Source organism: Mercenaria mercenaria, chromosome 13 (genome assembly GCF_021730395.1).
Source record: "Mercenaria mercenaria strain notata chromosome 13, MADL_Memer_1, whole genome shotgun sequence".
NCBI lineage: Eukaryota > Metazoa > Mollusca > Bivalvia > Venerida > Veneridae > Mercenaria > Mercenaria mercenaria.
In genome coordinates, this window is record NC_069373.1 from 37,506,206 (window position 1) to 37,530,868 (window position 24,663).

The following is a 24,663-nucleotide window of genomic DNA, read 5'->3' on the forward strand; positions in this document are numbered from 1 at the left end:
CATACTAAAAGATTTGATGACTTGCTTCTTGTATCTGTATATACTGAACTTTTTTCTGTTTGACATATTAGACAGTTAAAATGAAAGATCAATTATTCTGGAATCACATTATTATTTGGGATGGGGTGTGGGGATAGTACAGAAGGATGCATAGATCTAAATACAAACCAAATTTACAGTACTATTTTACAGATTTTCAGACTTGTGGAGAAATTAGTCATGAAATAAGTAAGAACTTTTACCACATGTCCATTGTAAGATTTAGGTAGTTTTTTTTTCTGTAACATATTGAATTAATTTTGTTAAGTTGATAAGACAAGCATGCAGATTGTAAGAGGGTGAAAGTTCTTTCTTGTCTGCTGTCATGTAAATTAAAACTTAAATATTTTCATCCATTAATAAACATCAGTGTGTTCAATTTTAGCATTATATTGTTTGGTATATATCATGTAAACATTTTTTTTTTCTGCAATTATGTTTCTACTATTTCTTCAATGTTACAGATGCTGCTGAAACTTTGTGGGAATGTTTCATTTATGATTATCAGTATGTAAAGTTTCAGCAGCAAAGTTTAAGAAAATAATTGCAGAGATATGACTGTAACAATGGATGAAAGTATTGGTTTGTTATTTTCTTTTTTGTCTTGCCGATATTTACATTTGAATGCTGCTTTTAGATATGTTTATATATATCATATGTTGCATCCTTTTGCAGAAGTTACCCGTTCCAAGAAGGGAGGTAATAAAAGTTTTTTGTCATCTCTCACCCACACCCTCATAGCATAATATAGCACAACCATTTAGATATTATGTATAATTATTATGGATATATTGCAAAACTGAATTATAAATTATTTCTTTTATTGAATTCAACTTAAAAAAACATATATCAACATTGTTACACATGTAAATCAGCGAGTCTCTTTGTTGTGGTTTGTTAGGACAATGTTTTTAAATTCATATCATTGGTTTGTTTTTATATATGAGGAAAATCAGCTTATTTCCTGCTAACTCCAGCTACTTAAAAAAATATTCAAATTTTACTTGGGCAAAGAATCTGTATAATGTTTATGTTGGACTAAGTTTACTTGTTCATTGGGTTTATAGAAATTCCTTTTTTCAGTATTTTATGAATATTTATTAAAGACTGTATAAATGTAATCATAATAAAAATAACCCAAAATAAACAAAATAAAAAACATTCCTATCTAGGATTAACACAATTTTATATATACTTCACTGCCATCAGAGGGGAAATTGCATTGTAGCATCCTCAGAGCTTAAAAATGTTCTTATTTGGGTTTGAGTGTTTTGCTCTCCTGAACCAAAGGTTCAAGGTAAGCTTTTAGTTAAGGTAGATGGTCCAGTGTCAATTGTCCTCAAATTTACTGTTTACACACAAAAACTAAGTCATCGGGTCAGATCATGGAAAAAATTTAAATTTAAAAAACACTCTTAAGGCTACTTATTCTGCTAGATGTACATGCAGTCTTGTCAAGATGTTCGTTTTTATAAAATCTAGGACAGGTTTTAAACTTGGTCATCTGGAGTGAAAATCATGGTCACTGTCAAATCATAGAACTGTGTAGAGACTACATTTTATTCCTGAATTTCATGAAACTTGGTCAGAATGTTCAGTGCCAGTTTGAAATTGGTCATCTGGAGTCCAAAATGTGGGTCACTTATAAGGCAAAATCATTTAAAAAGCTTGCTAACATTAGAGGTCACATTTCTTAACTGATCTACATTAAACCTGGTCAGAACATTGTTCTATATTATGTCTATATAAAGGTTGAATCTGGGTCATCTTTGGTAAAAAATTAGGTCACTTGGTCAGATCATAGAAAAACTTAGTGCCCGTGATATATGAAACATGGTCAGAATGTTTGTCTTTATATAATGTAGGCTTGATTGAAACTGTATCATCTTTGGCCAAAAATAGATAACTAAGTCAAATTTGAACACCAAAAAAACACTATGAATCACATATTGCCTGGATCTTCATGAATATTATCTTGTACCAAACACATTCTTGATACATGTGTCATGATATATATTCAAGGTTAAGTGGTCATGGTCAGATGAGCAACTTAGTGCCATCATAGCCCTCTTGTTTTTGTTTCATTAGTTCTTTCTAATTTTTTTAGTCTCAAGCTCACCTGACACAAGTGCCAAGGTGAGCTTTAGTGATCACCCTCGTCGACCGCCGTCCGTCGTCGTCAACAATTTTCTGTTACACTCTAGATGTCACATTTTTCTGGCAATCTTTATGAAAACTTAGATCAGAATTTACCTTGATGATATCTGGATCAAGTTCGAAAACTGGGTCACGTGGATCAAAAACTAGGTCACAGGGTCAAATAAAGAAAACCTTGTGACCTCTAGAGGCACAGTTTTGCCCAATCTTCATGAAATTGGTCAGAATGTTCCCCAATAAAATCTAGGTAAAGTTCGATATTGGGTCACTGGGTCAAAAACTAGGTCAAGATCAAATAAAGAAAAAGCTTGTTACCTCTAGAGGTCCAATTTTTCCAATCTTATGAAACTTGGTCAGAATGTTATCCTTGATGATAGTCTAGGTCAAGTTTGATATTGGGTCATCTGGGTCAAAAACTAGGTCATAGGTTAAAATCAGAAAAACTTTTTAACACTTAGAGGCTACATATTTATCATGTGATCTTCATGAATACTTGGTCAGAATGTTAACTTGATGATCCTAAAGGTCAAGATTCGAATCTGGGTCAGTAGGATCAAAAACTAGGTCATAGGTCAAAAATAGGAAAAAGCTTTAACACTGTAGAGGCCAATTTATACAGCGATCTTATGAAAATTGGTCAGAATGTTTTATCTTGTGATTTAGGTCAATTCAAATCTGGTCAGCTGGGGTCAAAAACTAGGTCAGTAGATCAAATAAGAAAAAGCCTGTAACACTCTAGAGGCCATATTTTATGACGATCTTCATGAAACTTGTCAGAATGTTAAACTTGATGAATCTTAGGTCAAGTTCGATACTGGGTCATGTTGGATCAAAAACTAGGTCAAGTCAAATCAAAGAAAACTAATTAAACGTAGAGGCCACATTTATAAGATCTTAATGAAATTGGTCAGAATGTTTATCTTGTGATCTTAGGTCAAGTTTAAATCTGGGTTAGCTGGGTAAAAACTAGGTCACTAGAGTCAAAAAAGAAAACTATAACTCTAGAGGCCACATTTTATAATGTATCTTCATGAAAATTAGTCAGAATGTTTAAATTGATATCTTAGATCAAGTTCGAAATCTGGGTCAGAGGTCAAAAACTAGGTCAGGTCAAAAAAGAAAAGCTTGTACACTCTCTAGAGGCCAATTTTATACTGATCTTCATGAAATTAGTCAGAATGTTCAACTTGATATATCTAGGTCAGTTGTGGGTCAAAAACTAGGTCAGGATCAAATCAAAGAAAAACTTGTAACCTCTAGAGGCCCCATTTATCTTATCTTCATGAAAATTAGTAGAATGTTCAAACTTGATGATATTAGGTCAGTTCGAACTGGGTCATGTTTGTCAAAAACTAGGTCAGGGTCAAAAAAGAAAACTTGTTAACCTTTATGACACAATATCTTAATGAAATTGGTCAGAATGTTAACTTGATGATCTAGGTCATGTTGTGGGTCAAAACTAGGTCACGGATCAAATAAAGGAAAACTTGTGACCACTCTAGAGGCCAATTTATACATAATCTTCATGAAACTTAGGTCAGAATTTTACTTGATGATATTAGGTGAAGTTTGAATACTAGGTCATTTGGTCAAAATAAGGAAATAAAGAAAACTAGTTAACACTTATTATAGCACATTAGAACATGGTCGTTCTTGAGGTATTTTTAGTCAATAGGTCAGAGCGATACAGGCCTCAAGGCCTGGTTTGTAGACTAAACAAAACAAATCAGTAAACAATCCTAAGCACTTTTGACACACATTTTGTATGAAAAGACTATATAAATGTTATAATAATAAACAACTCTGATATATATTTCTTCATTGGTCTGTATTAAGCAATCTCTAAGTTATAGTTTCATTGTCACGGAATAGTGGTTAAAGCACTACTTAGAGGCATTGCCCGACTGATGTTGGTCCACAAATCCTAAACTAAAGTATATAATCACAGGGAAAATTGGGTCATTTGTCAAATAGGAAGGTCTGACATATAGGCTTTTAAAGTCTTTGATCTAACCCTGCTAAAAACAAAAGCTTGGTTCTCAGTCGATTAAGACATGTATATGGGTTAATCTTCATTTTAAATTGATTATCATTACAAAAGTAACTCAAAAGCTATTAAAGTGTAAACATTAATAAAAATACTAATAAAATTTGGTTTTTATCTTAGGAGATGATTAGGCAAGTTTACATATATTTTCCCGCAACCACTGGCTGGGAATTAGGAAAAAGCTTTTTCCAAGAGAGAAAGCATAATTTTATGTCTGGATATTTTCATGATATGCTTGATCAATTAGTATAAAGACATTTTGGTCAGAGATATTCCTTGACAAAATCTAGGTTAGTGCAAACTTAAGAAAAGCTTGTTAAATCTAGAGAGCAATTTGACTTATCTTCATGAACTTGTCAGAAGTTTTATGATCCTAAGGTAAGTTCGAATCTGGGTCATGTTGGCGTCAAAAACTAGGTCACGGGATCAAATCAAGGAAAAGCGTTGTTAACACTCTAGAGGCCACATTTATGACTCTATCTTCATGAAACTTAGTCAGAATGTTAAACTTGATGATCTTTAGGTCAAGTTCGAATCTGGGTCATGTTGGGTCAAAAACTAGGTCACGGGGTCAAATCAAAGGAAAAGCTTAATACTCTCTAGAGGCCACATTTATGACTGTATCTTCATGAAACTTAGTCAGAATGTTAAACTTGATGATATTTAGGTGAAGTTTGAATCTGGGTCATGTTGGGTCAAAAACTAGGTGACGGGGTCAAATCAAAGGAAAAGCTAGTTAACTCTTATTTTTGACCATATCTTAATGAAACTTGGTCAGAATGTTAATCTTGATGAACTTTAGGTCAATAGGTCAGGTGAGCGATACAGGGCCTTCATGGCCCTCTTGTTTTGTTATCAGCTGAAAACAAAGACAGAATCCAGTACAAGCATTTATCACTAAGCACTTTTGAACACACCTATTTTGTATGAAAAGAGAGCTATATAAATGTGGTATAATAATAATCACCATTTACTCTGATATATTTCTTCATTGTGTCTGTATTTTAAGCAGATTTGCTCTTAAGTTATATGTTTTCATTTTGTTCTCCGTGTTTGAGTGGTTAAAAGCACTAACTTTTGGGTCATTTGCCCCAGACTGATGTTGGTTCCACCAGAGACTACCTAAGCCTGAAACATTATATATCCACAGGGACAGCTTGGGTCTTTGCCTTCAGAAGTAGGGAAGGTTGCTGTACGACTTAGGCTTTTTATGTCATTGTGATTCTAAACCCTGCAAAAACAAAAAGTCATTGGGTTCTCAGTCTGTTAAGACATGTTTTGGTTAATCTTCATTCTGCTCAAATTGATTATCATTACATAAAGTAAGCTTCAAAGTCTTTAATAGTGTACTAACGATACATATAAACAAAAACTAAAAGTTTGGTTTTTATGCTCCCTCAAGGGGAAGCATGTATGTAGCTGCTTCATCCACCCATCATATTTCTCAGCAACCACTGGCTGGAATTTAGTGAAACTAAGCTTTTCTCTCAAGAAGAGATAAGCATATTATTTTATGTTCTGGTAGGTTGATTTTTCACTGAGCTATTGCCCTTTGATTTTTCAACATTAGTATACTATAGCACCATTTCTTGTCAAGAGTATTCCTTGACAACCACATGCTAGGGTTTAGTGAAACTTTATAGAAAGCTTCCTTTTCAAGAGGAGATGAGCATATTATTTTCATGTTTTGGTCAGATGTTTTTTTATGCCCCCGAAGGGAGGCATATAGTTTTTGAACCGTCTGTCGGTCTGTCAGTCTGTCGGTCTGTCTGTCCGCAATTTTCGTGTCCGGTCCATATCTTTGTCATCCATGGATGGATTTTCAAATAACTTGGCATGAATGTGTACCACAGTAAGACGACCTGTCACACGCAAGACTCAGGTCCGTAGCTCAAAGGTCAAGGTCACACTTAGACGTTAAAGGTCATTTTTCATGATAGTGCATTCGTGTCCGGTCCATATCTTTGTCATCCATGGATGGATTTTCAAATAACTTGGCATGAATGTGTACCACAGTAAGACGACGTGACGCGCGCAAGACCCAGGTCCGTAGCTCAAAGGTCAAGGTCACACTTAGACGTTAAAGGTCATTTTTCATGATAGTGCATTCGTGTCCGGTCTATATCTTTGTCATCCATGGATGGATTTTCAAATAACTTGGCATGAATGTGTACCACAGTAAGACGACGTGTCGCGCGCAAGACCCAGGTCCGTAGCTCAAAGGTCAAGGTCACACTTAGACGTTAAAGGTCATATTTCATGATAGTGCATTGATGGGCGTGTGCGGTCCATATTTTTGTCATTTATGCATGGATTTTAAAATTATTGGGCATGAATATGTACCACAGTAAGACGACGTGTTGCGCGCAAGACCCAGGTCCGTAGGTCAAAGGTCCTAAACTCTAACATCGGCCATAACTATTCATTCAAAGTGCCATCGGGGGCATGTGTCATCCTATGGAGACAGCTCTTGTTTACACTGAGTTATTGTCCATAGATTATTTAACATAAGTAAACTATAGCGCCATCCTTGTCAGGAGTTTTCTTTGGCAACCCCTGGCTGATATTCAGCGAAACTTCATATGAAGCTTCAGTTACAAATTTTGTTGCGCATGTCCTGTTCATGCTCTTTCTCAACGAGTATAACTTGCTGAAGTTTTAAGAAACTTACTTGGAAGCTTCACTACTAAGACCAAGCTTATGCCCAGATTATGAATTCCGCTTTTTGTTTGATAAAAAAAGGAATGATCATACTTCAGAGAACATCCATAGATTTCACAGATAGTTTCTTGTTCTTACAGTCAAACCTGTATAGTTAGACCATGCTTGGGGGTGAAGAATTCCAAGACTGAGTTATCTTTATTGACAGGTACAGGTGCCCTCCAAATTTTGCAATAAGAAATGAAACTAGTGATCTTTGGAGTTAGGTAGTCTCTGTTTACAGGTGGTCTTAAAGACCTGCTCCAGTCCTACGTTTTAAAGACCTGCTCCAGTCCTACCTTTTAACCTTAAATTGTCACTGAAAAAGCATGAACATCCTGACTATGAACTATGGAATAAAGTGTGGCGCGTGGCCGTTAACTGTTACCTATTGTAATCATGGATTGCATACACACAATAGAATCTGAATAGCTGCGGAGCAGGGCTTTAAATTCATGTTTTACTATATAATTTAAAAATTTACCCATGGGGACTTCTGCAGATTGCTTTAATTTTTTACAGGTAGTAAGGATGAAATAAGTATGTGTGCTTTAAACCTGCTTTGGTTTTCTAGAGTTTTCTGTTATGATCTTTTAGTGCTTTGTTTTCTAGCATTAGCTGTTTTCGCAAAAAAATTGACTGCAACTATTCCTAGTAGAAAATTTTAGAAAAGCAAATATATAATGTGAATGATAATGCAAGTATTATAATCAACTTACTTGGCTAGATATTAGCACAGCAGATACTGTACAGGGACTTCAATCACAGACAATCACAAAGTTTAAAATCGGCAAAGTTAAATATAAAACTGGTCATTATATTGCAGAAAGATTTTTAGTATTTTTTGCTTACTTTTTCGGGTAACTATAACATACAAAAAATTGTAGGAGGGCGTGGGGGGGTGGGGGAGCGGTTCTGGAAACAGAATATTGACAATGTAGTGTGACCAGATCTATTCTGGCATATATACGCATTTAATGTGGCACAGTCATAAATCAGAACATTTCAGTGGAAAAAAAAACATGCTGTAAAGTCCACTTTTTGGCAAAAAAAAGTGAAGTAGTACAGTCAGTATTAAGGGGCCACCGAAAGGAAAGGCAAAAAGTGCTCTCTTAACACAAGTGCTGTCTTAATAAAACATGATTTGTTATTTTTAAACTGAAGAAGTGTTGTCTTAATGCAGGTGGTCACTTAAAAGACGTGGTTTCTTGATCAACTTTGACTGTATCTGATTGTGTTTTACAAAATTGCACTGTGGTTGAAAAAATTAGTGACAGATTCAAATCCCTGCATACTGTAGGCTTACTTATTTTAACGGTGTACTAATAACAGCGCTTTTAGCGCTGTCGCACGTGCGCTAATTCATGTCCGCGCATTAATTTGTCCAAGCATTTTCATGTACATTTTCATTTGATGATGATTCCTTCGAACCTTTGCAAATAAATACTCTTCAGAGAACTAGTTACACTGCTTGCTAATATTTTAAGGCTCGTATGATATTCTTGTTTATTGTTCATATTATTATTTTAAATATATGATCATACAAAATAAAATATTTAAGCTTGTAGTTTGTGTTTTTTTCTCATTTGATCAAGTTGTTATCGATTTCCTTATCACTTTGGGCATGTCCGTTGTTGCAGTCGCTCGTTTACGGAAAGGTGTGAACATTTGTATCTAGACACAATGCATGTAGGACAAAGGGGATTCAGTGATTAAAATGTGTGACAATCTCGTTTTATTTCAGCAATTATAACTAGTTTACAGAATATAAAACACGCAGATTATTATAATTAAATACAAGAAGACAATACAGTTACGTAGGCAATATTATACTTTATATACTGTACGTAAACATAAAGCTACATCACAGTTGAAAGTATCATTGAAAAAATACAAGTATCATCACAGCACACTATCTTAAAGTCATACTTGGTACATGTTTTAAAGTTTTTAGTTAACGGATTAGACTTTAATCAGTCATCAGATATTTACTAGTAGTAACTAGTATTCACAATACGTTCACTACCAATTATCGCATTTTCGAGAGATTTACGGTATAACACTTAAGTAAATAATTTCAAATAAATCGTACTTTCTTTAACCTGCTGACAGTGAAAAAAGTTGATTTCATAATCAGTATGACATATAATTACAGCAGAAACACATTACATAAAAATTGCCGACGGTTAAGTTTATTTCCGAAAATCTTCGTGAACCTTCGTAAATCTCCGAGAGCCTCATCTCGGACAGCGCAAAAATTAGAAATTAGCGGTCTCGCGAGAGTGCTAAATCACGTCCACGCATTAATTAGATATTTCACCAAAAATTGCGTTTGCGCTAAAATTTTGCCGCGCTAATAAATGTACGCCTACAGTAGTAGATTTTGTCCATGGTAGAAACCACTTCAGAAGTGGGATATTAGAGAGCAGAGTTAGTATATATTTATAGAAAGTGCTAGGTGGAATTGACTGTGTCTTTCAGCTCATAACTTTTGATCTCTTGGGCAGATCGGTTTTAAACTTTTAGTAGTTAAAGCCTGGTTTTGGATACCTGGCTCCACTCTTCTTTTTGACTGAAAAATTGTTTAAAAAGATGTTTAACCCAAAAACACACACTGTTCTTTTTCACTGACCTGAAATGCAGCTGAGCAAATTTAGTCATTAAATTTTCATCTCATTTAAACCATTGAATAACAACATTGCCAGTTTTATACTGTAAAATATCAAATCCAAGACTGTCAGATTGAAGTTGGTCCCCAAAAGTTGCAAATAAATGCTCGTCTCAAACAACTTCACGCGAGATAAAGAACGGTAACTCTGTCATGTAAAATCTTGAGAGGGAGCGTCTCCAAGTCGCTGAAAACGGTCTAAATATCGATTCGGGAGCCTGATTTCACAGTCGCTTGTCATGTAAGGCAGGGGTTGTTTAATTCAGACTCTTTTAATAGTAAATTGCGTCCGGAGCATAAAATAGGGTCGCGTATGACAGGGAGTAGCTAAATTCAGGGGGTCGTTAAGGCAGTCTCGACTGTATTTTGAGAGTAGATGACCAAAAACAATTCTTTTACAATACTAGTAATTGCAATGTGTATGCTTTCAAGTAAAAGATTTCTCCTTTTTCATTATCGTTTGTAGTGGAAGATTATTAACAAGAGTTATACTATTTAACTTTTTTTTTGATTGCTTGATTAACTGATTAACTTGGATTTAAGGCATGTTCTGATCTAATACCTTTTTTGATTGATCAAGGTTATGCAGGTGTTGGTTTTACTCTAATACAGTATTTAAGTGTCTTTTTACAGATTTTATTTACTTCATAAACATTTCATTTTTGATATGGTGCATTTAACAGTTCAGAAAATATTTTCTAGAAGCCTTTCTGTAGATACACCAATTAGATAATCTTTTGCTTTAGACACCTTTTATTTAGCATAATTATTGATGGTGGATTATTTACTCCCATGATTCAAATAATCTACCCCCCTGATTCAAATAAAAACATCTGCACTAAAAATTTTAAAGGGGCAGGTCTTCAGAAGTACCTCACATATAGGAAAAATATTTGGGTATATATAACTGGGTATCAATTTGTATAAAATATCAGTTAACAATCAGTATTATTTAAGCATCCTATTTTATGTCAAAATATTTGCCACATGACTTAAGGCAGTTAACATTTCTACAATGTGTACAAGTTAATTTTTCTGTAAATTGATATTAATCGGAATTTTGATTGCAAAAGACAAATAATAATGGATGAGAATGAATACATTTTAGATGACCATTTTCAAATTTTTTTTGGCGATAAAGGAAATGTATTTTTTCAGTTAGTTCAACCAGAAGTCCAGGAAAATTAGTCCCCTTTGAATAGCAATGATTTCACATTATGCATACTGACAGTCTGGTAGTAGTGAACCCTATTTTGTACTTTCATGCAAGCTTTATATAATCAAATTTATTGTTTTTTCTTTAGAGCAAATGCAGCCATCAGTTGTCGAGAAACAGGTGGGAGGAATTACAAGACGTCGCGGTGCCATTAAACAGCAGAAAGTGCACGAGGTCAGAGGTCATCAGTTCATCGCAAAATTCTTCCGACAGCCTACATTCTGCTCATACTGCAATGACTTTTGCTGGTATGAAAATTTCACAATAGTTAAGAAATAAATTGTGTTTCAGTAGTTTCTATTTTAGTATGGGGGTGTGTTAAGGTATGTAGAGGCCAAACAACCATATATTTCATACCCATTAGAAAAAAAGGGGAGCAGGGGTCCAGCAGTTAAGGGGTTGGCTGCTCAAACCAAAGACCAAAGCTTTGAGTTCTGCTGGAGTCACAACCATGCCTTTTACTGGGTTTTCCAGGAAGTGGACTTGAAATTGATTCAAATCAGTTTCAGACTTTTATCTTAATTGAGCTAAAATAGATTAAAATAAACTGAATAGAAATTCGTAAACTGAAATTAACATCATATATCTTTTCTTTGTTTTCTGATTGATCCAGTATTGCATAAAGTCGTTTTTCTCTGCATGACAAAACCGTCAACTTAAAGCAGCTGTTTGTGTAGCAGATATTTTATAGTCGAAGTACAATGCATGCATTCCACGGGCAGTGTCCAGTATATCGCATGTATCTCATATGACAGGGTTATATATGTAAACAGTTGAAGGAAGTGGAGAGTTAGGACCTCTAAAATACTCAATCTTTGGGGTCAAAAGATTCATGCGGATTAGTATACATCAGCTATTATTATGTAATAAGGACTGTAAATAGTACACATAACAAATTTTCAGATATGAACATACATGGGTTGTTGTTTTTTTTTTTGTCAATAATTTGATGATTTTGCTTTTTTTTTTTTTCAGGGGCTTGAACAAACAGGGTTATCAGTGTAAAGGTAGGAGTGCCATAATTAAGAAAAAGTATATTAACATAACAATGTTTTAACATATCAAAACAATGCAAAGATGTTACATCCCTGCGGAATAATTTCATTAGGGGGTTGACATGCGGCATATAACCGGTTTGTATTGTTGAGATATGTTAAAACACTGATCTAATTTGTCTTTAATATAAACACGCAGATGAAATACAGTTCTGCTGACCTGTTGGCATTTTCTCTAGAGACTTTGTTATTAATTTCATTTCATGTTTCTTGTATCATCTTTAAGGTGGTTAATCATATTTAAGTCAAGTAACCGATTAATTCAAAATATTAACTGCTGATCATTTACATCTGTGTTTACTAAACACTTTATGCAAGTTAGACATTTACTGGAAGTACATTTAAACTTAATATTCTTATCCTGTTTGCTCAACCAAGATAAGTTATTTTGATATAAGTCTAAATCTAATAAACATATACTTTTGCCTGAGGAATGATATAAATATAAAATCTATTGTACAGTATTATATTTGTGAAATATTTGCATTAATAATTGTATATTTAGTTGAAATGCAATTACAAATGCAAATTTGAAAAATTATTTATTACCTCCCTTTGCATATCATGGTTGTGCATTTATTATGATAGATTGAAAATAAATGAATTCAGATGCTATATACAGTTTTGAAACTTGCCTTTTGGTTTAGATTAATATCTATCCAATGCAATTGTTAAACTACAAATTGTATTGAAATAAAAAGAAATACTCGGCTTTATATATAATTTCATGTTAAATTTGCAAATATTATAAAAAATCAATAAAACATTCATTTTGAATATGGATCTAGCTCTGTGATATGGACCGTTTTGTTCCTTAAACAAATATCTAACAGGATATACATTAAAAATTAAATATGTCATAAAATGTTGCCTAAATGTGATTGACCACCTTTAAGAGTAGTGAGGTTATGTGACATTTCGCTAGAAATACTTGCTAGCATATTGTATGATTTATCACATATCAAAGGTAGAGCAATAATACTGATAATGGAAGTATTTTAGATCATAAATGAATAAAGTTTTAAATATCAGCACTCCTCTACATGAGCTTTTAGGATCGTTGATATTCATCTTCAGTCTGTCTGTCATTCACAAATTCTTTAAAGAATATCTGTTACTAGATTACTGAGCCAGTTTCAACTTTACTTCACAGGAATTTTCCTTTGTTGGGCCCTTTCAGATTACTTCAAATTAAGGTCATCTATGCAGAAATTCTGTTTGCCATGGCAAGCAAAGGAAAAAACTTAAAAATTCTCTCAAAGTCTTCTCAGAAATCTCTAGCTTGATTTCAAAATTATTTCACAGCAATGTGAATATGAAATGTATTTTAGAAATGCTGATTCTTTTCTCTTTAAAGTTATTGGTATTGATAAACAACACATGTTTCTTTCAAATTTTAGTGTGCAATTGTGCTGTTCATAAGAAATGCCATGGGAAGATTCTAGGAAATTGTCCAGGCAGCGCCAAGGACAGCAGGGAAACTAAGGTAATTCACGATGTTTTCACTGATACTGTTATACATTCTGTTGAAGATAACAAACTCAGAAATTACCAGATTGTCTATTCATGGTGTTTGTCGGAACAGTGAACACTTGAACATTGTGTCACAATCCCCACATCTTGTAGCATATCTCACACAACAACATGATGTTATCATGGAAACAAGCACAGATGTCATGGTTTTTGCATTTGGATTCAAATGTCATTCATAAAAATTGACATGTGATATAGTTTCGCTAAAAAAACATTTATACTTGAAATCGTGGTTAACAGTATTTTTAATTACAACGAAGAATTAATTAAAATAGAGGGACAACACGCATGAACACCAGATAGGTTTTACCTGTATTTATATATAGTATTTTTGATTTTAAGAATAACCTTAAAACCATAGCAAAAAATTTTACATCATTTGAAATATCAGATATTTTGCATAACAAAGTTCTAAATTAATCTAACTATTAAGTTTTCACTCTATTTTATTTTATTATACTTTCGGCCTCATGGCCTTTATCGAAATGATAAAATTTCAAGTAATTCTTTACATCGTGGCATTTTGATGGAACTAAAAATAGAGTGCAGAGAACATTCGATATCCCTTTTGGTAAAAATAGTGTTAACTATTTTAGTATTACTCATTGACATTTAAAATGTGTTATTTCATGTTAGAATACATGTATTTAAAGACTATTTTTTCCACTTCAGATGCTAACTGAAAGATTTAATATAAATGTACCACACAAGTTCAAGGTGAACAATTACATGTCCCCGACATTCTGTGACCACTGCGGAACTCTACTTTATGGTCTGTTTAGACAAGGATTAAAATGTCAAGGTCAGTGTTATTTTTAAACGCACATATCGGCACTGGAGATTTTGATTAGTTGGTATCCTTACTTATACTGAAAGATCAGTTGTATTACTTAAAGTAGTTTTATGTTTAACCCTTACCATGCTAAATTTCTATAATGGACTAGTCCATCTTCCAATTTGGGCAGTACCATTTAAAATTGGAAGGGATGTTTATTGAAAATTTACTGACTGAATGGCGAACAGTGCAGACCATGATCAGACTGCACGTATGTGCAGGCTGATCTTGGTCAACACTGGTTGCAAAGGCAGAATCAATCGTGTCCAGCATGGCAAGGGTTAAGGCCAATTGTTGTTGTATTCAATCTAAATTTTCATTTTGCTCTTGCATTGTGAAATATGTAAAGATTGCAAGGAAGCTGTGTGGGGATCTTCAATATTTCAGCAGCATGAATACACTACAGAAATGGTTAGGGCAAATTGAGCAGTCGCCTGTCTTAACTCTGAGACTTCAGATGTTGATGACTATGGGCCCTGCATAACCTGCATTAAAACCTGGGTCTAGCGTTCTGAAACTTTGTATGAGATTTCAAAATTCTCCGTTTGTACGGAAAGACACGTACCTGTTGATCTACGTTTTTGTCCGAAGAATGCCGAATTGAAAAACGTCATTTATTATGTTAAATCATGAAGCTAGCAGCCTAATATTTCGAAAGATTAAGGTTAAGTATACTGGTAGTAAAAGAAATTATTTGAACATGAAATAATCCCACATGATGTCATAACATCATCATTTTGGGTTCTCTCTTAAAGCTAAGCACACAGCCCTAAACATTCATTTCATTGGCTACAAGAGCCTCAGTGGCTGAGTGCCTAAGGTCGCATACTATGAATCACTTGCACCTCACTGCTGTAGGTTCGAAACTTTTCTTTGGGCATAGAATTTTTTTCATGTTAGGAATCCGTCCAGCTGTTTTTCGGAGGGTCTGTCTTATATAAGAGAATTTAGTCTTGAGAAAATTTATGTTAGAGAAGCTAGTGTTGATTTACTTTGTGTTGTTACTGTTTCAAATTATCATTTACAGTTTGTTCTGTGAACTGCCACAAGAAATGTGAGAAGTTTATGCCAAATTTGTGTGGTGTAAATCAGAAGCTATTTGCTGAAGTATTACAGACAGTGAAGAAATCAGGGGATGACCGTAGAACTTCTGTGTCCCCTGATAAAACTGGAGCTGGGGTATGTATCCCATAGTCTTAATATTCTCCTGGATGTTGTGCTTTAAACACTTATTACTTCACTTTTCTTTAATCCATGTTGATGAAGTACAAGACTCTGTCTTTCAACATTGGAAAAAAACTTTAAGTGGATAAGCAAATGTTCAAAAAATATTGAATACTAAAGACATTACTCGAAGACATTACACAAATGTTTGTTTGTCTTTATGCTTTTTATATTGTTTTGGTTTTTATGCCCCATTTTCTTGGGTGTTGTTGTGGGGACCCTTAAATTTGCCCTTGTATGTCTGTCCATTCAACAAAATTTGTGTTGCATATATATCCAGAGGGATTTGACTTAGAGACGTGACAATTAACAGAAAACTATCATCCTGTAAAGTTGTGCAACAGGAATAACAGCAGAATTATGCCCCTTGATTTGCTAGAAGTAAACAAATTGTCTGCTCAACTTAAGTTTGGATTGATATGATAGAATAAAACTTAGGCTGTAGCTGGCTTATAAACAAACCAATGTTATGATTGCATTTTTTGGGCCTCAAAGGTCTAGACTAGGTCACATTTACTAAATTTTGTGTGATCTACTTTCTCTACTTTCGAACTTGTGGAGTGATAAAATTTATTTTGCTGTACTATTCCAAAAAAAATAAAAATAAATAAAAAAAAATAAAATAAAAGGCTGTACTATTCCAGTAGTTCTCTGCAAAACACATAATAAAAGCAGTTATTTATATATATTTTTACAGAAAGGTGGAGATGAAGACTCATCAGAAGAAGAGGGTTACGAACAAGTATGGGACAAACAGAATCGTGACGTCCCTCCGGCACCACCACCTAAAAAGAGATTCTCTCCAGAACAGTTCAATATGCTCAAAGTTCTCGGGAAAGGAAGTTTTGGGAAGGTAAGTAACTTGAAGACTAACAGAATGACTCTGTTCTGACTTGGAATTGACAAGTATAGAACAATCAGCTTGCTGCTAGAGTGACTGCTGCTGTATATTTAGCTATACTGCTTGAAGAACATGTGATGCTGTTGTACCCACCATTTTGTCTGCGTCAGCATCCTGATTTGGTTAGGTTTTTCTTTGTTTATCAGGAACTATCGTTGGGAATGTACTGTGAAATCATTAATATTCATGGGGGACTAGTTTTCATGGAGTCAATCCACGAAATTTAATCCCAACGAACAAGTAAAATTCCCATTCATTCTTATGTTCAAAAGTTGAATTGATGAATTCATATCCCCAAGAAATTGCCATTTTGACCAAAACCACGAAATTTCATGCCCACGAAATTAAATGATACAGTATTCACAGGTTCTATATCTCTTTATTTCACATGTTTACAAAGTTATGCCGTGTTTTATTTCTAGGTGATGCTGGCAGAATTAAAAGGAACAAATACATTCTATGCAATAAAAGTGTTGAAGAAAGATGTTGTATTAGAGGACGATGATGTAGAATGTACGATGATAGAGAAAAGAGTATTAGCACTGGGATGTAAACATCCGTACCTTACACATCTACACAGCACATTTCAGACACCTGTAAGTTTTTTTTATCTGTTTCTAGAGCTGTCATTGATAGGGTCTTAGGCGTATCGACGATACCGATATATCAGAAGACAAATATCGACGATACATCGATATATTGATTATTAAGTTAGATTATGGACCTATTTCTTCATATAATACTTTATACCTTCCTGTAAATGCTATTTTAAGTTTTATTGCCTACTTTCCTTATTTCTGTTTGATTGTGTTGTATTTGTATTTATGAAATAAAAGAAATACATAAAAATTAATAACTCATGTGGGGAAGTTGGCAGTTACTTGCGGAGAACAGGTTTGTACTGGTACAGAATCCAGGAACACTGGTTAGGTTAATTGCCCGCCGTTACATGACTGAAATACTGTTGAAAAACGGCGTTAAACCCAAAAACAAAAACAAAAAAATTAATAACATCTTTCATTTTTATTTTGCCTTCACTCCTTTTTTGCATTCATCCAGATTTACAACTTTGTGAACTTAAGTTGTGTTTTAGGGTCTGAGTGTTTATTTGGGTAGTTTTTTCTCCCTGTAAAATATCGATTTTTGAAAATGGGAATCGATAATCGATCGACAAAAAAAATCGTTGATACATCGATATCGTTTCTATCGATGACAGCCCTATCTGTTTCTGTTTATTATATATCACATGGCTCTTTTCAGTTAAGAGATAGGGGCCTCTGTAGCCAAATGGTTAAATTCACTGACTTCAAGTCACATGCCCCTCACCGATGTGGGTTCTAGCCCCACTCAGGGCGTTGAATTCTTCATTTAAGGAGGTCATCCAGCTAGCATACGGAAAGTTGGTGGTTCTACCCAGGTGCCCGTCCATGATTAACTAATGCATGGAAGGGTCCTCCTCCATCATCAAAGCTGCAAAGTTGCCATTTGACCTATACTTGTGAAACCCAACAAAAGTTAAGAGATGGATATGTTTGAAACTATAGGCTTGCACCGTCTCTGTCAGTCTTATGATCCAGGTCTTGTATCGGCCTAATTTATCTTTTAATGATTTATATATTGTTTTTAAGTATAAAGGTAATAGTGCTTTATTTTAAAGAGTGATAAAAACAAATACCCCCCCTTCCCTACCCTCACGAGAGCCCAATATAATTATGTTCTGGTAACAAAACATTTGCAGGCCTGATTCAGAAAAACAGCTGATTTGGGGCACAGGGAGAGATGAAATTACTAGTTGGTTTCTAGTGTCAGTTCTTAGTTTTGCAAAAATATCATAGAAGTACAATTGAACAATTCAAGGTCATACTTAAGCCTATAGTCAGATGTGCAACATCAGTTGATTTATGACCTATACATAGGGCATAAGCCAATATTCCTCTTTTGAACCAGAAATAGTGTTTTTGGTGTAAGATTTGAACCATTTCATGGCATATGATCATGAAAGTCACACACAGAAATAATCTGTGTTAGAAATGATATATTTGTCATAATCAAAACTGGGAAAAAGTAGTTTTTCTCTAACCAGGCAGAGGGTTTTTAAATTTTCTCCTTATGCTCTACCTTAATTTTTGTTTGGAATGCAAAGTGCATGATAGAAATATGTTACTTTTCAGAGCCACTTATTCTTTGTGATGGAGTATTTAAATGGTGGGGATTTGATGTTTCATATACAAGTGTCTGGCAAGTTTGAAATGAATAGAGCTCAGTAAGTATTTAGGCATTGAGTTTTCAGTCCCGTATTCATTAATATTTAAAGTCAAACTTAAGACTTATACTTAGGAATGACAAATTTTCTGTTTACCATATCTTTCCTTATAGTACATTTATACAGATGTCTTTTTTTTCTGAGAAGTCTGTAGCTGTCAGTTGCACATTCATGCTAACATTCATTACAATCTGTTAACATGTAGCAATGAAAGAGCAAAATTGAAGTTGAATATCAGACTTAGCATTGGTGTACTGTAAAAGCAGAAATTTTTGCAAGGGTTAAATTTTCGCTATATTCTCGAGACCCTACATCTCACGAAAATTAAACCTCGCGTAAATATTCACCATTACTATAATTCTAATTAAAGTAGGATACCATTTTTACAATTGCGCGAATATTAAACCTCGCGAACATACTCAGAATTTCAAATTCGCAAAATTTTGACCCAGCGAAAATATGTGCTTTTACAGTATTAGGGTCCAATGGTCATTTTAGCAAGGAAACAAATCCTGCATTGACTAGATATTCATGAAACTTTCTAGTCCATCTCGGACATTTTTATGCAAAAAAAGGGATATTCAGGTACCTTGGCGCAAACGTACCATACAACACTGCATGTCCTATGTAACCTCTACCTCAAACGTCAAGAATAATGCTGTTTTCAGTTCAGTTATTATCGAAAACAAACTAAGATATGAAATAAAGTATCAGTGTATAACATCTAATTGGCATCTCTTAATGAATTTTGCAAGTTGTTATCTTTGAGTGTATTGTATTAAAGACTGATCTAAGTGACCTTCACCTTGTCACAGAGAGCAAATCGTACTCTAGTGAGTGATTAAGGGCCATCATGACCCTCTTGTTAATGGGTTTACATTCATAACCAAGCATAGAGTAACAAAGTTTAGACATTTGACCAAAAATATTTGGTAAAGAAACATCTGTGGTAATTGTTATTTTTTCTCTCCATATTTGAAAAGTATATGAATGGAATAAAATGATCTTTCAGATTTTATGCAGCAGAGATTCTACTAGGATTACAATTTCTTCATTCCCAAGGTATTGTGTACAGGTACGTATTTTCTTTTTACTGCAAATTTTATGGGTTTTTTTTTCATATAAAATAGGTTTCTATTGGAGATAAGTATTTGTGAATTTAATTTATGGATTAATGTAACAATAAGAAAAAACAAACAGAAAAAATCACTATCAATATACCACTGATTTTACATCATTTTATGATGTCGGAAAGAAAAAAAAAACGAATTAAGAAAACTATGTATAAATTCAAACAAGATATTTTAACATTTAGCCTGCTGGTGGCAAGTTTTTCTGCCTTTGCGACCAGTGCAGACCAAGGTCTGTTCACTATTGAGTGAACATCCCTTCGAATAATAAATGGCATTGCCCAATTGACCAGCCCATTTTAGGAATTTAGCAGGTAAAGGTTAGTGATACCTATTGATCAGTTTGGACTTTAGCATATAATCAGTGAAATGTCTTTTCAATTTAATTTTGAAAAATGCAATAAATTTCTTAAAAATTAAATGATTGAAAATTCACTTCTATGAAACATTGCCATTTGCAGAATAAGGATATGAAAATCTGTATAAAAGTTAGATGTTATTAAAAAAACAATAATGCATTACCGTAGTAATAGGTTTACTTTGGCTGTAATTGTTACTTCAGTATATGAGCCACACCATGAGAGACATAGTGCATTTGCGACCAGCATCGATCCAGACCAGACTGCGCAGGATCCATGCTGTTCGATTTCAAAGTCTGTTGCAATTAGAGAAACCGTTAGCATATAACATTGATCCTGACCAGACTTCGCTAACAATTTCTCTAATAGCAATAGGCTTTGAAATCGAACAGCATGCTAACTACCTGCTAAATTCCTGGATCCAGACCAGACTGCGCAGGATCCATGCTGGTCACAAATGCACTGTGTTGGTTTTCTCATAGCACAGCTCATTTGTTCCTTGAATTGCAGGTTTCATTGAATTGAATGGTTATTTGTCAAGACTTCATCTTAATGTATATTTGTAGAATTATTCTTTTAATTGCTGTTACTATGGTCATATTGACAATTGATACTAGACATTGAGAAGAATTTCATTAATAAAGCACTCTCAGCTGTTCCAAGTTGTATAGATGATGATGTTAAGTATATTGTTCTACACATCAGTGTCTTAAAGGTCATTGTTCCTGAAACACATAGTACAACAGTACTAGAGAACTTGTCTAGAAAAACTTCCTAACAAGTACTGGTGTACTTGATAAATGAATTGGCGAAGATGTAAAATTTGAGGTGAATGAAACAGTTGTTCTCTAAAATCAAAACTATTGGTTATACTGCTCTCTTTCTGCCATGTAACTATGCAGGATTTACTCAGTGTTGTTGCACAGCTGGATTTGACATAAGCATCCAAGATATAACCATCGCTTTGAAATAAAACTGTCATGATTTGTTCCTGGCCTTGAGATGTGCATCCAGGATATAAACCTGGTCTGGAAATTGGTTCTGGCTTTGAGACAGGCATTCAAGAACCTAGAAATAAAACTGTGAGGATTTGATCCTGGCTTTGAGATAGGCATACAGGATATAGACCTAGTCTGGAAATTGGTTCTTATGACTTCCTTCTGGCCTTGAGACAGGCATTCAAGAACCTAGATATGAACTGTGAGGATTTGATCCTGGCTTTGAGATAGGCATACAGGATATAGACCAAGCCTGGAATTGGTTGTTATGACTTCCTTTTGGCTTTGAGACAGGCATTCAAGAACCTAGAAATGAACTGTGAGGATTTGATCCTGGCTTTGAGATAGGCATACAGGATATAGACCTAGCCTGGAAATTGGTTCTTATGACTTCCTTCTGGCCTTGAGACATGCATTCAAGAACCTAAAAATGAACTGTGAGGATTTGATCCTTCCTTTGAGATAGGCATCCAGGATATAGACCTAGCCTGGAAATTGGTTGTTATGACTTCCTTCTGGCATTGAGACAGGCATTCAAGAACCTAAAAATGAACTGTGAGGGTTTGATAGTGGCTTTGAGATAGGCATACAGGATATAGACCTAGCCTGTAAATTAGTTCTTATGACTTCCTTCTGGCCTTGAGGCAGGCCTTCAAGAACCTAGAAATGAACTGTTAGGATTTGATCCTTGCTTTGAGATAGGCATCCAGGATATAGACCTAGCCTGGAAATTGGTTCTTATGACTTCCTTCTGGCATTGAGACAGGCATTCAAGAACCTAGAAATGGACTGTGAGAATTTGATCCTTGCTTTGAGATAGGCATCCAGGATATAGACCTAGCCTGGAAATTGGTTTTCATGACTTCCTTCTGGCCTGGAGACAGGCATTCAAGAACTTGAAAATCAACTGTGAGGATTTCATCCTGGCCTATGGATAGGCATACAGGATATACAGTGACCAAAATCTTCAGCTTGTCATCCAGTATTGAAGGATGGATAGAAATTGGTCTTAAGGTTTTGGTGATAGAAATTATAGATGTACTAGAGCATAAATCAGAGTGTCGATTTATTAAAAGAATTCACAATAGATGACTCATAACCCATATGAGTGTCCAGCTTTAAGTTTGCTGGCCAAGAATATTATAACCTTTTTGCCAGGTTTTACTTTGGGCATAGAAATCTTCATGTGAGGAAGCCATCCATCTGGCTTATGGTAGGTCATAGGTTCAACCAAGTGCCGGCCTATGGCAGAAAAAATGCTCAGATGGAGTATCTGGGGTCTTCCTCCACCATCAGAGTGGGTTGCCATGGCTGAGTGGTTAAGATCACTGACTTTAAATCGCTTGCCCTTCATTGATGTGGGTTCGAGCCTCACTCGGGGCGTTAAATTCTTCATGTGAGGAAGCCATCCAGCTGGCTTACGGAAGGTCGGTGGATGTACTCTAGTACCAGCTCATGATGAAATAATGCACAGAGGGGCACTTGGGGTCTTCCTCCACCATCAAAGCTAGAAAGCTGCCATATGACCTATATTTGTGTCAGAGCGATGTTAAACCCAACAAAATAAATAAATAAATCCACCATCAGAAGCTAGAAAAGTCACCAAGTGACCTAAATTGTGTCCAAGTGACTCAGATCCCTTGCAATGTTTTCCTGTAAAAGAATGAAACATAGCACTGTCTAGTCACTAGGACAAGTGGAGTCTGTGTGCCAAAGGTTAATTTACTCAGTATTTATGTCAGACAGGAACAAAAAAAAGAGACAATTATGATATAGAATTTAAATTGAAATTCATAAAATGTTATCAGGAAGACACCTGAGGTGTAAATAACCTGAAACTTTATTTACATTTTCAGAGACTTGAAGCTTGATAATGTATTATTGGACAGAGATGGACATGTAAAAATAGCTGACTTTGGTATGTGCAAAGAAGGGATATTCGGTGAAAACAGAGCCAGTACATTCTGTGGAACTCCTGATTATATAGCCCCTGAGGTGAGAGACTCATTTTACAAAATGTACTATGTCATTTCATCAGTATAGACAATGTAGTTTCTGCCATAATAGCTATTTCATGTTGCATAAATCCATAGATTCCATTTTTAGCTCTACTATTAGAAGAATAATAAGAGCTATTGTATTCACCCTGTGTCGGTGTCACATCTTGGTTAAAGTTTTGCATGCAGGTACGTGTAGCTACGATGCAAAGGCATATAACTTTGAAACTTTTTTTTTCTTGTTTTAGGTCAATTACCAACCTCACTGGGTCAAGTCCCATAACTCTGACATGTATTTTGGCCAAATTATGCCCCCTTTTGGACTTAATCCTGGTTAAAGTTTTGCATGCAAGTTACTATTTCGAAAACTAATGCTGAAATTGATATGAAACTTCACTTGTAAAACTAGGTGAAAGCATCAAGTCCCATAACTCTGACATGTATTAATATTCCTGCTTCTGAATCAACAATTCAGATAAGCGTGCATATGCTGTCTTGACAGCTCTTGTTCTTCAATGTATTCTTAAGATTGAGAGAAATTAGTCGCCCACTTGTATTAACAATTCTGCAGTATATATGATTAGGAGAACGTGGTATGTTATACGGTATTAGACTAGTCAGCCATAGAATATAGCCTGATATTCAGACAGAAAGTCCTAATGATAGGGGCTCATTATCCAAGAAGTGTTTTTAGGCTAGACTTTATCCATATATGAGCCGCACCAAGAGAAAACTAACATATTTCATTTGCGACCAGCATGGATCCAGATGCGCAGGCTCGTCTGGATCCATCCTGGTCGCAAATGCACTATGTTGGTTTTCTCATGGTGCGGCTCATATATTAGAATACTGTAGAACAGAATGGATTTGTGGCCATGTTGAATGTTACAAAGTTTAAGCATGGTACGGCATGGACTTATCTGTCATTCCATGATATAAAGAAAGAAATACAATTGTACTTTGAGTTGTGGACAAATCGTTTGATGTCTTAGATTAGATATTGACAGTTAAATTGTAAATTGCAGATTTTGAAAGGCCAGAAGTACACAACATCGGTAGATTGGTGGTCGTTTGGAGTACTGTTGTATGAAATGATGATAGGACAGTCACCATTCCATGGTGATGATGAAGATGATCTTTTCCATTCTATTCTTAATGACACTCCCCATTATCCAAGATGGCTGCCAAAAGAAGCTGGATCAATACTCAGTTTGGTAAGATGTTTGTTAGAATCAAGCAAAAGAGCTGTACTGGATATTGTGATAAACTTGTAACCAAATAGCAGTTTTTAGTTCACTAAAGTACATGGTGCTTAAAGTGGAATTATGTGCATTTTCAAGTAAAAATCCAGCTGAAATAGCTGTGTGTGTAAAAAGGATGGAGGAAATTATAGCTTTTAACCCAATATACCAAACTCTTCCTGTTGCCAGTACGAAATAATAAACGACATTGTGTCTGAAATCATTAGTCCTCCACCTCTGATTCTATAGGGAAGTTGGCAGTTACTTGCGGAGAATAGGTTTGTACTGGTACAGAATCCA

General features: G+C 34.8%; 1 protein-coding gene across 5 annotated transcripts in view; it reads left to right on the forward strand.

Annotated features, from left to right (window-relative positions):
- Positions 1-24,663, forward strand: part of LOC123528775 (protein kinase C delta type-like) — a 95,660-nt gene that overhangs the window by 57,723 nt on the left and 13,274 nt on the right. For 3 of the 5 annotated variants that reach the window (XM_045308763.2, XM_045308765.2, XM_045308764.2), the window contains exons 6-18: positions 715-738; positions 7,466-7,483; positions 10,916-11,075; positions 11,803-11,834; positions 13,283-13,368; positions 14,088-14,217; positions 15,278-15,429; positions 16,172-16,327; positions 16,798-16,971; positions 18,547-18,638; positions 19,651-19,713; positions 22,982-23,120; positions 24,148-24,336. In XM_045308763.2, the coding sequence (XP_045164698.1) occupies positions 715-738; positions 7,466-7,483; positions 10,916-11,075; positions 11,803-11,834; positions 13,283-13,368; positions 14,088-14,217; positions 15,278-15,429; positions 16,172-16,327; positions 16,798-16,971; positions 18,547-18,638; positions 19,651-19,713; positions 22,982-23,120; positions 24,148-24,336 (1,415 nt within the window). The remainder of the gene's footprint in view (positions 1-714; positions 739-7,465; positions 7,484-10,915; positions 11,076-11,802; positions 11,835-13,282; positions 13,369-14,087; positions 14,218-15,277; positions 15,430-16,171; positions 16,328-16,797; positions 16,972-18,546; positions 18,639-19,650; positions 19,714-22,981; positions 23,121-24,147; positions 24,337-24,663) is intronic. The other 2 variants (XM_045308766.2, XM_045308768.2) reach the window with 2 other exon arrangements.